The following is a 15,146-nucleotide window of genomic DNA, read 5'->3' as shown; positions in this document are numbered from 1 at the left end:
ATAGTGGCTGCCATATTTAATATAAGATTAGCACTTTATTTTCTTTTGGGACCAACTAGACAACAAATTGTGGTGAAAAGTTCATGCTGATACAATTTTTTTATTGAGGTGGAATAGTGATAACAAGACTTTCAAAATGGCTACCATGGTCACCATATTGGATGTCAAGTCAGGAACCATTTTTATTTTGGATCAACTAAACATTATAATATTTGGTGAAAATCCAACAACCATAACATCCATCATGGAGGAGTAGTGATCATAGAACTTTCAAGATGTCCTCTGTGGTGGCCATTTTAGATGTCAGATAGACATCTTTTTCATTCAAGATCAACTGAACTTCTTAAGCTTTAGTGAAAGCCCTATGCCAAGATGACTTCCTTTTAAGAAGAATAAAGAAAACAGGATTTTTTAAGATGGCTGCTTTGGTGGTCATATTTGACATTAGACTGTTGTTGTTGTTGTTGTTCTAGGGTTTAACGCCATTTTTCAGCACAAGATAGGCTATACATGGCGGCCAGTATAACTGGTGGAGGAAGAACCTTGGAAAACCCAGGGAAGAACCACTGACCCATGAGAAGCTACTGGCAGGCTTTCCCACGTATCCTTGCTACCGAGCCTTGGAATCAAACAATGACATTAGATAACACCATTTTCATTTTGGACCTGTCATGTCTGTATCTATATTGTGTTTCTACTTTTGGTGCATGACCGAGGATTGCATATGAGTTATACACAGGTGTTTAAAACTTTTAAAATCAACTGTAATAATGAACCTGTTGACAAGTTTGCAGCAATTTCCTTTTGAATGATCAAGTCAGGTGGATCCTGTTGCAATGTGAGTTATTTTGAAATATGTCAGGTGGGAGGTATTGCGATGGAAATCGATTTAGAAAATATTGAGATGTAGAGCCATAAGGGTGTATATACAGACATGGAAATGGAAAATTATTTCAGTCATATTTTTCTATTTTCTTGTTTTAATATCAGTGTGCAGATAATGTGTTTAGATATTATTTGAGAGGAATCATTTGTATGGATTATTCATTGGGATTACAAAGTGCTCATTGACTTGAGACTAAAATATTATTCTGGGATTATTGTGAATTCATGCAGAGGAGTTTAAAGTGCTAATTGACTTGGGACTAAAATATTATTCTGGGATTATTGTGAATTCATTCAGAGGAGTTTTGGACAATGCAATTGTGATACATGAAGACTGTTGGCACTTTAGCACATTAAAAGTTTACTGGTACATCAGCATATTCAGCACCTGAAATTCATTTGGAATACTCAGTTCTTTTGAGCTTGTGTGGAACCTTTTAGGATTTTTTTGTGATTTAAAGCATAATATTTTAAGTTCCTCTAAATTTTCATTTTATAACTTAGAGAATTAAATTATTTGTTAAGTTTTAGAAACCTTGTTGGTTTTACTTTTTCCTGTTATTTAAGACCATATACATGTAATTATGACAGACCAACCAGACATTGTGAGTCTTTTAGTGAAAACTCCATGCTGATATGACCATCCATTCAGCAAAAATAGCAATAACAAAATTGTAAAGATGTTTGAATGGCATCATTTTTATTTTGAACAAAAAAGTCTAAAATCTAAAATGTGAGAACTTGACCCCAAGGTCAAGAGTTTGAGTAAGCATGCCACAGAATGAGTTTCATTGCTCCATACTGATTCATCCTAAGCATAAAAATGATTCATCATTGGGTTCAGAAAATGAAAGCAAATGGAAACTGTAGGAAAAACGTACTGAAAATTATCTATAGTTCATAGGGTAAATGAACATGTAGCAGAATGAACTGTTTTAACATTGTAATGATTAAAGCCATGCATGATGAGAATCTATCAAGGAGTTTAGCAAATATTAGCAAACTGAAAAACTTTAATCAAAACATTGAGACAAAATTCTATATGACTGACCATGACCCCAAGGTTACTGTGGTGGGCTTGCATGTCACAGAATTAATTGTGTTAGTTGCATGATGCTTCAACCTGGGTATGATCCAAAAGGGGTTTAGAAAATATATGCAAATGAAAAACTTGAACCCAAACGATAACGAACTGATGACAATGTTACCACTGGTGTTGCTGTAAAGTGACTGCTATGTTTTGCTTTCCATTAACATGGACTTGGGCCACTATTGTTGCTGCCACCTATGTCAGAAAAGTGACTCCTTTGTCTTGCTTCCCACTAATGTGGGCTTTATAAAAAGCAAACTTTTAACTAAATTATTTCTCCTTCAAATACATTCTCTGATAAAAATAACATGAAGGATATAAGCCTGCTACCTCCTGAATCCAGCCTCACTAAAAAGATGAAACTGTCCTTTCTGTCTATCTCAGATAGACAAAGGGCAATCTCTTATTGATTACTATTCTCGGATAACCGACTAACGGCAACCTATTTATGGCTGCAAAGCCTGGTTGTTTCAGGAGGATCACTGAACCATCCCATCTGAAGAGAGTATGGGTCAATGGAAAGGGCAAGAAACTTTCACATCCTGCATGCAGAGGCTAATGCTATCAGGAAGCATGTTCTCTAGGATACAAAGCATGGGCTAAAGGCTTAACTTTATCTGAACATTTTGGAAACTGGGTAAAGGATTGGCTAAAAGGTCTGATAAATCTTTATTTTGACCGATACTGTGTCTGACATGATGCCTGAATGCTTCAATATTATGTAGCATTAGCCATTCATGGTGACTTGGGACAACTGTTTCTCTTGTAGAGCCAGAGAAAAAAGTTAGCCAGTTGAGGGAATGAAGCACTTAAAGAGATGATGTCAATTACTCTGCACCAGTTACTGAAAACCTACTACTGTCTCTCATAAGCGTTCAGAAAGGAGGGCCTTTTTGCCACAGTTAAAGGGTTAAATTCTTTCTCTTGCAAGGCTGTCCAAACAAGAAGATGGTTTAAGCAGGGATGCAATATCTGCAATCATGCCTTTTTGATAAGATTTAGCTTGGCCAGAATCTTCCTGGACAGATCTAGCACTAGATCAAGTAGACTGGTCACCCAAGATTTGTTCCATCTGAGAGGGACTATCAGAATTTTCTTGCAGTTCTGACCCCTCAGCTTCTGGGTCATTTTTGTTACCAGGTCTGTGGGAGGGTAGGCAGAGACCCTCATCCTCTTCCAAATGATTGACAGTGCATCTATGGCCTAAGCGGTGGGTCCTGAACTGGAGAGACAAAGGTGGACAACTTTGCAATTCTGAAGAAAGACTGACTGACAGAGAAACCATACTTTATGAATGATTTGATCTATTATGGAAACAGTGTCAGCCTGGACAGTGAGACTGCTAGTAATTTCCTTATTTGTATGTGGACATGGAGCTGGTCAAAACAACAAAGAAAGGGCCAAATCAGAATGTCCTCCCTTTGCTTGAGGAAGTAGGTTGCTACAACAGAGTTGTCTTACATAATTAGGACTTTTTCAGTTCCTTCCAGGTACAAATGACAGCCTTCATTGTGAAAAGGTTGATGTGGAGAGGTCAACTACTGGCTTCCATATGCTGCTGAGCATAATGAAGTCTGGCAACAGCTGGGCACCACAAACATACAGTGCACACTGTCATTTCCATTTGGGCTTCTTCAGAGGGATTCCCATCATAAGCCAACATGTGATGCATCTCTGATGCAGGAGTGACCATACCTCATGTGTGATCATGACTTTTTGATTGAAGAGACTTGAAAAGAGGCACCAATGGACCAGCAAGGTCATCTGTAAGGGGTACATAAACAGACATCCAAGAAGGATCAAGTCTGACACCACAGTGAATAATCAGAATTGCAAGAACTCTCTTGCCGAATTCCGTGTCCTGTTTGAACTGTTGAAATGTACTCAATAAGTTAAATGATCCATACTTTGTGAATGTGAGGAAGCCGTACCAGATTAAGGTTGGTGAGCAATTCCATACCAAGATGGAAAAACTGCTGGGATGGAATATGATTGAACTTTCCCAGTTAACTAGAAAACCTATGTGATTCAAAAGTGAAATAATTTCTGCCCTTGAAGAAACTTACCATATGAATTTGGTGGATCTTTTCCAAGTACGCTGCCATCACATCCATGACATTTGTGAAAGCTCAGTGGCTGATGTTTAGGCTGGAGAGCAGGACTTGAAACTGATTGCAGTAAGCAAAATGGAGACATTTCTGTGATGTGGGATGGATAGGGATGAGAAAATATGCATTGCTCAAATTGAGACTGATATCAAACCTATCCCTTCTGATGGAGACATACTGATCTTGCCATCTCCATCTTGAATTTCAGTGGCATAATCTATTATTTGAGGTGACACAGATCAATTATTGGCCTCAATTGGCTGTTCAGCTTTTGGATAAGAAAGTACCTGGAATAAAACCCTAGAGATCTCCACCACCCATTTGAAAAATGTTCTTCTCCTGATATTATGGTAAGAAAGTGAAAAGGCAAAGAGGAGGAAATTGGAGATGCTGGATAAATAAAGCCCAAAGCTCCTCCGAAATGACTTGAATCACCCATTCATCTGAGGAAATAGAGTGATCCAGTGAAACTGAAATTGTAGGTATTGGGAACACACTAGCAGGCTGTCTGCAGGTGGTGGAGTTGGCAGGTTGAAGTCAAGCATTTGGAAGTTTCTAGGCAAAGAAACTTGCTTTCTTGCCTCCTCTGTAAGGCTGCCTCCTAAACTGGTTAGGTTGTTGCCTTCTGACCTTATGCTGGGTTCTGAACTGAATGGTTGAATGAAAAAATATCTTGACTCTAGCCCACTTCTTATCCCTCCACTGTGGCAGGGGCAGATTGGTCCTAAAAGCCTGTGTGGGTTGGGTGGCAACTTGGAGGGGCAGTTCCTTAGCTGCCTGCCTCTGAACATCTGCAATTTTGCCCTCAAAGAGTAATTGCAAGCCAAAAGTTCTCATTGATAATTCTAAGGTCTGATGTGGCTTGAGCAACAGGTTTGCAAATATGTGTCACATTGTATGAGGTCAAGATTAGCAGAGGCAGTCAGGTCAATGACCAGTGAATGGTGGGCTGTCTTGTTATTAATTCAAGCAATTTGAGCTGTTACCTCCCAGGTATGTTCGCTGCCTTATACTGCCAATCAATCATGTCAAGCATCAAAGACATGGCGACAACATTTTGAATTGGCTTCAAGATACATGGAATATATTCTTATACACTTTATAAGCCAGTGGAAAAGACATATGACCTGCTAGTAGATTTTAATCCAGCGGAAAAGACATATGACCTGCTAGTAGATTTTAATCCAGCGGAAAAGACATATGACCTGCTAGTAGATTTTAATCCAGCGGAAAAGACATATGACCTGCTAGTAGATTTTAATCCAGTGGAAAAGACATATGACCTGCTAGTAGATTTTAATCCAGAGCTGGGATATCAGTATGCGATCCATTAAAGTGATTTTTGTACTAGCAAGATGAATATGTATCTGGCACTTGGCTTTCTAAAAAGAAAGTCTTTGCATTCCCAGATCACATTTTCTTCCCAACAGATTTACTAATACTAACTTTATAGGCATACATGGCAGTAGGGGGTGGAGGACATTTGGAAGCCAATGACACCTTGTATATTTCTTTATCTGCAGCCTTGAAACTGAACCCAGTCCACTCTATGGCTGGATCTGAGCTAGGCTATCTTGTGGGAGAATTATCACACTCACTGTGTGTATTGTTCTGTTTTGGTTTGACTTGTATGTCCAGAAAAATCATACCCAGCGGCATAGGTGATGCAATGCCATTATCTGTACAAGTCAAGGTCCCATACCATGTAGATAAGCTGTGAGCATATGGTTAGTCAGGTCTGCCAGACAAACATGTTGTCCCTGAACAGATGGTTGGTTTGGCAGAACATGGTTGGCACACTTGCCTGATGTGTAGAAGGTGGTACCAGCCATGACAAAGGCATGCTTTGATGAAAGGAAGATTCAATAAAATACCATCATCAAATGGGTATGTCACTGAAGGCACAGTGAGATTTGATAGCTCTGTAACTAAGATCCCCATAGTTGTATGGAGGCATAGCCATAATCATGGTTGGCTGGAAAGACCAGTGTATAATGTCTCCAAACTGGGATGGCTGGATATCCAGGACTACTCTGGATGACAAAATCATATTAAAAGATGGATCCAGCAACTACCCCATGTCCCCATACTTACAAGCGCAAAGGCCATGCTTGGACACACTGGAGACTTATGTTGATTGTGCTGCCTAAAGATGAGGAGACACTCCCGTAATGAGACAGAAAAACCTGTAGAAACATGAAATGGAAACAAGGATAAAATCTGGCCTGAATTTAATAACTGCATTTGTTGTCTCCTGAATCAGACAATAAATCTGTTCAAAGGCAGTAGATTGCTAAAGTAACTACAGCGATGGTTGTAAATGTCACACTTTTAATGTGGGAAGGGACAGCATCCCCTAAAAGGCTCACAAAAGATGCTGAATGATGCATCTTATAAATTAGGTCTAAATAAACAAAGTCTGCAGAATGTGGTCAATTCACCCAAAATGTTACAAAAAATGTAAAAATAATTTATATAACCTGTAGAGGATTGATTGCAAACACAATAATTTCAAATTCCTAGGTGTATGGCAAATTATTTCACTTATATTGGTGTGAATTGTTGTGGAGGTATACTGTATCAAGTGAAAAGTACAGAAGCTAAGCTAAAACCTAGTGACACCTGGTGGTGGCAAGGTGAGGTATTGGGCAAGAGTTATTGCCCACTGCTTTTATGACATAGACAAAATTGATGAATATGCATTATGTTTGAGTTGGATTCGGGTGGTACCAGGCATATATTCCTAACATTAATATGTCTGTGGAACATATTTCAAGGAGAAATGGCTTCTGCATGTAACTCTGTGTTTGTCTTGCACTTAGAGCAAGGAAGAAATATACTGATATTTTAAGTAATAAAATCAAAGGCCAATGTCACTGTGAAACAAATAATGAAGAAATATCTGCAAAATAACTTGAGTTAAAAACCATTCAATTATATTCAAACCACATAATTATATTCAAACCACATAATTATACTCAAGCCATATAATAATACTCATACCACATTTTTATACTCAAACCACATAATTATACTCAAACCACATACTTATACCACATAATTATATTCAAACCAAATAATAATACTCAAACCACATAATTATACTCAAACCACATAATTATACTCAGGCCATATAATAATACTCAACGCATCAATGCATGTAATTATACTCGTATCACATAATTATACTCAAACCACATAGCAGCACTGAATCACATACTTGTACTCAACTTTCTTGATGACCTACAGTTAAGAGAATAAAGAAAGTTTTAGATATTAGGATAAAAAAATCAAAATCATAAAAGCCCGAGGAAAAAAAATGTTTGTTTCTGTTCTGCACCATCAACTAACTTTATAAATGGCTTGCCCTAGGGTTAAAAGATCACATAAACATACTGACCAATGTGTGAATTAAGACATAAATTGCAAATGCCTACAGAGAGTACTGTTAAATATGAGCTGGGTGTATGATGTACCTTCTGAAGTACTCTTGTCTCCTGATGTCACAGACATCAAGTTTCACATCTCTGATTGTATATTTGTATAACAACATAATATTCCATTATGCAAACTAAAGGTAGAACAAAAGGCAAAGGTCAAATGTCAAGGTACCTACAGGTCAGTAAGGTCAGTATGTAGCATGTGAGTTTGGAGAGTTAATTCATGCAAGATAAAGGCAAAGCACCAAGGTCAAATGTCAAGGTACCTATAGGTCAGTATGAGTTTGGAGATGTTAATCCATGCAAGATAAAGGCAAAGCACCAAGGTCAAATGTCAAGGTACCTACAGGTCAGTTAGATCAGTTCACAGACTTTAACCCACATCTTTGTTTAATGACTCAATACTGACATCCCAATTTCATCCCCACTCCACTTCCAACCCATAAATCTCTCACCTGACACTTGCTATGCTGTCTGGGGGACAGTGGAAGTCTGATTTGTTTGTCCGAGTGTTGAAAAAGTATTTTCTTTGACTGGATCTACTCCACTGAATTGTCCAGGGCTCTGAAAATAGTTTAATTTAAAGGACATAATATTCTGTTTAGTCTTAAGCAATGAACCATCTTACTTTAAAATGAGGAAAATGTTAAACTCAGTGTTACCATAATGCAGGTAACTAAGCCTGGAGCAAAGAAGTAATGACTAGTGTCTAGACAAGTCTTGAAACATACCTTTATTTATATTTGTATAGATTTCAAATTACCAACTACTCTTAGATGTCATACAATCTTCATACCTGCTAGACTTGTGCACCACCGACACTATAAAATCATTTTTAAACTTAGGACCATAAACAGTCATGGGAACTTGAGAAAAGGGAGAACAAAGTTTTTGAAAAGATGTTAGCAAAGGTAAACAGGCATGACAGAAAGGCTTACAAATGCTGATAATGGGCTTATAAATGCTGATAATTTAAAAGACCAATTCAGTTTTACTTGGATCTGTCTGTCAAATGACCAGTATCATTTTCCTTATTTTGAAGACTTTTAACAGTTTGCCAAGTGTGAACAATGCATCTATCTTGACAAAGAACTCTTGCTAGAATAAAAGTCCTTATTTGTTTGAAACATTGCAATTATGACACAAATACTCATTTTGATAATTACCATTAATTTCTCTTATGTTAGTGGTTTTATAGTTTTATATCAATATCTAAAATGTTCGGAAGAATAAGAGTTCAGTCAAATAGTTAAAATTTTTATTCTACTGTTTTCTTATGACTTAAGTTTTAATGACTTACATAATTTATTATATACAGTGCTGTGTCATCATGTCACACAAGGCATAATATAGTTTTTATCCTGTTGAATATTGTAGACAAGTCTGCAGTATAAAATGTTATGTTTTGCTAAGTAACACAAAACATAGTTTGGTCTAACTACTTTAATGGCTAGATTGCTACTAACTCAAAACAGAAAACACACGCACACTGGTTTCTCACGCTAATGTTATCATAAGGCATATAGGGTTACAACTGAGTGAGAGCCTGGAGCTGACCTTAGGTGACCTGTAACTGTCAGACCATTTGTAGCAACAGAATGTTAATACCTTATATTACCACAACTCCCCCTAAAAATGAGTTTTGTGCTTTTCTTTTAAATTCGCATATTTATTCCTCCTTTTCCTTTTAATAAATTTGTAAACATATTACTTGACAAAATTCTGTTTTGCACATGAATATATATTTCAAGAGTTTCTGGTGAGTTGTAAAAGTTCTACTAATTGTAGTTAAAATTAAGTTCTAGCCCTATGACATTCACATTCATTCTTATCCTCATGAAAAGAAGTGCATGGTGATATACTGGCATTGTCTATAGTCCTAATATTTTGTTCTTCAATCAGTTGTTATCACTGCATATTAACTGATGTGATATAATGGATGTATTATTATGCCCTTAACCACCTCCAGTTTCTAATATTCACAAGACACAATATAATTCAGAAAAATTATCGAGTCCATGTAACAAAATCTCTGTATCTTGCAGGCTTTTTTATTAGATGTCCACTCCTTGTTCAAATCTCACCTGTCTGGTTTGGCTCATTGATGACTAACGGCATCCTGTCATTCAGCTCAGTGACCTCCAAGTTAATATCTTCGTATGTATCATATATCTCCAAGTTATGTATCATATATGTCTGGTAATGTGTCTTTTGTTTGTAACAGATGTCTTCGGTTTCTCCTGTATATAGCACCATCCTGGGTTTTCATCTCATACAACCTTGTTGGAGTGCTATTTTTTTCTGACGAATACAGCTGGTTCCCAAAAATCTTGTCTTGTGATTCTAACTTTGTCTCCAGAAGTCAGATTTGGAAGCTCTTTAGCTGTACTGTCATACTGTTTCTTTTGCTGATTTTTCTTTTCACCCAGTTTCCACTTTAGGTTTCTTTTTTTTTATAACTTTCGGATGTAACTATGTTGGTAGTAGGTAAAGTAGATCAAAGTCTTTGACTCATCAGTATATCAGTATTTGTGCTGGAGATCCTATATCATCAATTGGTGTATTTCAATACTCCAATATCGATAAAATAGGGATCTTTTCCATCTCTCTTTGCCTTAATGAGAATTCCTTTGACAATCTGAATGGTTCTTTCTGCTATACCATTAGACTGTGGATACTTGGGACCTGACGTAGTGTGCTTGAATCCCCAGGTTTTTGCAAACTGACCATATTCTTTTGAGGAGAACTGTGGTCCATTATCATTCCTTACTTTTTGTGGTATTCCATGTTTTGCAAAACTTACTTTGTGTGTGTGATTACTGTGCTTGCTCGTGTATTTTCTAACTTCAAAATATCTGGAGCAATAGTCTACTATTAAGACATTGTTGTAATTACTGCACATAAATAAATCTGTTCCAACCATTACTTATGGTGCAGTACGTTGTGTAGACAACAATGGTTCTTTTTGATTTGACCTTCTGTATTCCTGGCAAGTAGAACAATTCGATACTGTGTCTGCAATCTGTGCATTCATGCCAGGCCAATAAACAATGTCTCTTGCTCTTTGCTTTGTCTTCTCAATACCCATATGACTTTTGTGCAACTGTTTCAGCATTTTTTTCTGAAGAGCATCTGGTATTACAATCTTCTCTCCTTTCTGAACTAATCTGTCCATTTCTGAAAGTTCATCTCTGCAGTTCCAGAAATTTCTGATTTCAAAACTCATTTGGCCATCCCTTTTAAATCATTTTTCACAATTTGGTCATTTTATTATCACATTTAGTTCCATTCTTTATTGCTTCTAACTGTGTATCTGCAATCTGTATATGTGACATCATCATGTGCACATAGCACACAATTTCACTATCCATGTTCATATCAGATGTATTCATCTGTCTGCATGCTCTCGACAATGTATTTGCTACAATTAACTCTTTTCCTGGACAATACGTTAAGTCAAAACTTCTGCAGTCTTAAAAGCATTCTCTGAAGTCTAGGCAGTGTGGCAGAAAGAGGTTTCTTGAGGATTAATTCCAGAGGTTATGATCCAATTCAACTTGTAGTTGATGACCTTAAGTATATTGATTAAATCTTTCAAGACCAAATAACACAAAAAGCAGTTCTTTCTCGATCTGTGCATACCTTGTTTCTGCATCTGTCAAAGACCTTGATGCAAATGCTATGGGTTTGCCTGACTGCATTAACACTGCTCCAATTCCTGATTTTGATGCATCACAACTAACAATGACAGGCTTCTTGACATCAAAGTATTTCTTTGCTTAGAATCTGTTTGATCTCTTCAAATGCATGTTTCTGTGCAGTTTCCCAAACAAATTCAGTGTCACTTTTCAAAACTGCTCTGACTGGCTCGTCACTGTAGACATATTTGTGATAAATTTTGCTAGGTAGTTCAATGTACCCAGTAATCTTTCAATTCCTTTCTTGTCCATCGAAGTGTGCATTTCTGTGATTGCTATTACTTTTTCTGGGTCAGGTTTAATACCTGATGATGTCAATATGTGTCCCACGTAGCATACTTCTGTTAGTTCAAACAGGTGTTTTCCAAATTCAGTGTCAGATTTATTTCCTGGCATCTCTTTAAAACATTTTTCAGTTTTCCATCATGATCTTCCTTTGAAGTTCCCCAAACAATTATGTCATCAGTATCAGTCTCCACTCTAGGCGGGTCCTCAAAACACTGTGCCATGCATTTCTGGAACACTTCTTGAGCAGATTTAATACTAAAGGGCATTCTCAGGTAGCAATATCTAACAAACAGGGTGTTAAATGTTGTCAATAACTGACTTTCTTCATCCAGAGGTATCTGCCAGTAACCATGATTGGCATCTAGTTTGGAGAAAACCTTAGATCCTTGTGGTTATATCTTCAATTGTAGGAAGTTGATATTGCTCTCACTTGATAGCTTGATTAAAATTTCTCGGGTCTAGACAAATTCGTAGTTTTCCCGACTTTTTCAACAACTACTAATGAAGTGACCCATTCTGTTGGTTCATCTACTTTCCGTATTACATTTTTCTATTCCATCTCTTCCAAAGTTGATTTAAGTGGTTCTTGTAAAGCTGTAGGATCCGAGGTGGATTGATAACAGGTTTTTGTCAATTGCAATTGGTTTCTCACGCAATGTTTTCATAAGGCATATAGGGTTACAACTGAGTGAGAGCCTGGAGCTGACCTTAGGTGACCTGTAACTGTCAGACCATTTGTGGCAACAGAATGTTAATACCGTATATTACTACATAACAGTATCTGATTTTTCCTTGGGCTCAAATACTATAACTTATTTATAACATACAATCCACTCCAACAGATTTTCTTTCATGAAAAAAGCGATTTCATTTTAATTTATGACAATTAAACCATTTTATGGTGAAATCTTGCATAAATACATGTCCATAGCATTGACTGATGTGTTTTTAATACATTGCTGCTTTATGACACTCATACATTGGTGTCATGTTTCATATGAACAAACTTATTCTATCTGACATGCCAGTTGGTATCAATAAGTGCTTGGAAACATCTGATACAAGGAAAATATGATCCAAATTGAGATACAATTGCACAGGAAGTCATAAGATGGGTATATAGTAAAGAAATTCATTAGCAACTATTATTTGACAGAGTGTCCAGATTGTCATCCTCCCAAACGTATAAAGAAGTCATCCTCCAATGAGGCCATCCTTTCTACAATATAAAGGTAGCCAGATATACTCAGTGACTTTTCATGATGGGAATAAAATAGTCAAGATACACTACTTTTGTGTCTAATGAGGTGTCCTTCTTTTAGGGTAGCTTCAAAAGAGGTGTGTATCTTTTCAGTCCTTAATTCCTACACTGAATCATAGTTGATGGCATACCTTTGGTGGTTTTGATGATATAAACCCCTGTGGGTCGAAAGAATCGTTGCTCATGACTGTGGCGGGGTATGTAACATAGCTGATGGGTTCCATGCCCTCCTTTTGCCCGTCTCAACTCCAACCTGGGGAAATAAAATGGTACCATTTAAACTGATCAATTTACAAACAAACACAAATTAACAACCTGATCAATTATTAAAATGTATTATTTAATTTACTTAATTACTAAAATATAATGAATATGAATTTATTAGATAACTGTTTTGTTAGACTCGTAATGAAAGGTATAAATAAAGTATAGGTTTGTCCTAATCAGTCAAACTTTCAGATTTTCTGAATACCATTATTTACCCTCATTACACAAATGAACTGGTGTCTTAAAATTCCTAACATAACTGATTCCTGGCAAAATTAACATAATCTATTGAATAAAAATAATAACTCCATCAAAATGAAGCTAATGTGTTACTGCAAATAATGGCTACTTTCACTTAACATATTTATAATTATGTTCTAATCAATAAATATAATTGAGCTGCAGGTTTACCTATTGAAAAATGCTGAATTGCATAAACTAAAAGTACCTGTCAACAATTAGGGAGATTTCCTCAAGCCTGTACACATCTGGGGCCACTATTCTCACCAGGTCATTGCGAGTAAACTTTGTCACACACTTTACAAACTTCCTTAACTTCTCCATCCTGCACAGACAAGATCATTATTAAATGGCAGAAAATGAATAATTTGTATTAACTGCTTCATCATACTAATGTGACTCAATCTCACTGTTAGCACATTGACTGCTTCATCATACAAATGAGTCCCACTGTTAGCATATTGAGTGCTTCATAACACAATCAGTCTCACTGTTAGCATATTGAGTGCTTCATAATACAATCAGTCTCACTGTTAGCATATTGAGTGCTTTATAATACAATCAGTCTCACTGTCAGCATATTGAGTGCTTCATAATACAATCAGTCTCACTGTCAGCATATTGAGTGCTTCATAATACAATCAGTCTCACTGTCAGCATATTGAGTGCTTCATAATACAATCAGTCTCACTGTCAGCATATTGAGTGCTTCATAATACAATCAGTCTCACTGTCAGCATATTGAGTGCTTCATAATACATTCAGTCTCCATGTTAGCATATTGACTACTTCACCATACAAATGAGCCTCATTATTTAGCATATTGACTGCTTCATCATAAAAATGAGTCTCACTGTTAGCATACAGACTGCTTCATCATACAAATCAGTCTCACTGTTAGCACATTGACTGTTTCATCATACAAATGAGTCTCACTGTTAGCATACAGACTGCTTCATCATACAAATGAGTCTCACTGTTAGCATACCGACAGCTTCATCACACTAATAGGAGTGAATCACACCATCAGCAAATTCATATATTGTTGTTTCTACAGCAGTTCAAAGCATGGCAATTACTTCAAAACAAATAAACCCATTTTCAATGGGTCAGTTGTAGGCATGGTTACATTTGACACTAGACTAGCATCGTCACTCCTAAAAATGAAACAGGTGTAAGCATGGTGACATTTGACACTAAATTAGCATTGTCACTCCTAAAAATGAACCAAAGCATGGTGACATTTGACACTAGACTAGCATCGTCACTCCTAAATATGAAACAGGTATAAGCATGGTGACATTTGACACTAGACTAGCATTGTCACTCCTAAAAATGAACCAAAGCATGGTGACATTTGACACTAGACTAGCATCGTCACTCCTAAAAATGAACCAGGTGTAAGCATGGTGACATTTGACACTAGACTAGCATTGTCACTCCTAAAAATGAACCAAAGCATGGTGACATTTGACACTAGCTTAGCATCGTCACTCCTAAAAATGAACCAAATAATGGTGACATTGACACTGGATTAGCATCGTCACTCCTAAAAATGAACCATGTGTAAGCATGGTGACATTTGACACTAGATTAGCATTGTCATTCCTAAAAATGAACCAGGTGTAAGCATGGTTACATTTGACACTAGACTAGCAGTGTCATTCCTGAAAATAAACTGTTTGTAAGCACATCAACATTTTACACTATGTATGCAACATCACTCACTCCTGTAAATGAATCTGCTGTATCAGCTGTAAACAGTGATATCCGACATTATACTATCATTGTCTCTCAGTGCTTGATAAAGGCTGTCACAACAGGGCTATGATTAAAATCTACAAGCATAAAAGGAATCTAAAAATGCAA

General features: G+C 36.8%; 1 protein-coding gene across 1 annotated transcript in view; it reads right to left on the bottom strand.

Annotated features, from left to right (window-relative positions):
• Positions 1 to 15,146, bottom strand: part of LOC149805765 (cap-specific mRNA (nucleoside-2'-O-)-methyltransferase 1-like) — a 132,849-nt gene that overhangs the window by 5,882 nt on the left and 111,821 nt on the right. Inside the window, exons 19-21 of the mRNA XM_089950438.1 lie at positions 13,486 to 13,602; positions 12,902 to 13,023; positions 7,979 to 8,087 (exon numbers count right to left, since the gene is read on the bottom strand). Of these exons, the coding sequence (XP_089806564.1) occupies positions 7,979 to 8,087; positions 12,902 to 13,023; positions 13,486 to 13,602 (348 nt within the window). The remainder of the gene's footprint in view (positions 1 to 7,978; positions 8,088 to 12,901; positions 13,024 to 13,485; positions 13,603 to 15,146) is intronic.

The sequence above is a fragment of the Sinohyriopsis cumingii genome, chromosome 2, assembly GCF_028554795.1.
Source record: "Sinohyriopsis cumingii isolate HCF-2022 chromosome 2, ASM2855479v2, whole genome shotgun sequence".
NCBI lineage: Eukaryota > Metazoa > Mollusca > Bivalvia > Unionida > Unionidae > Sinohyriopsis > Sinohyriopsis cumingii.
This window is presented reverse-complemented; position numbering and strand designations above follow the sequence as displayed.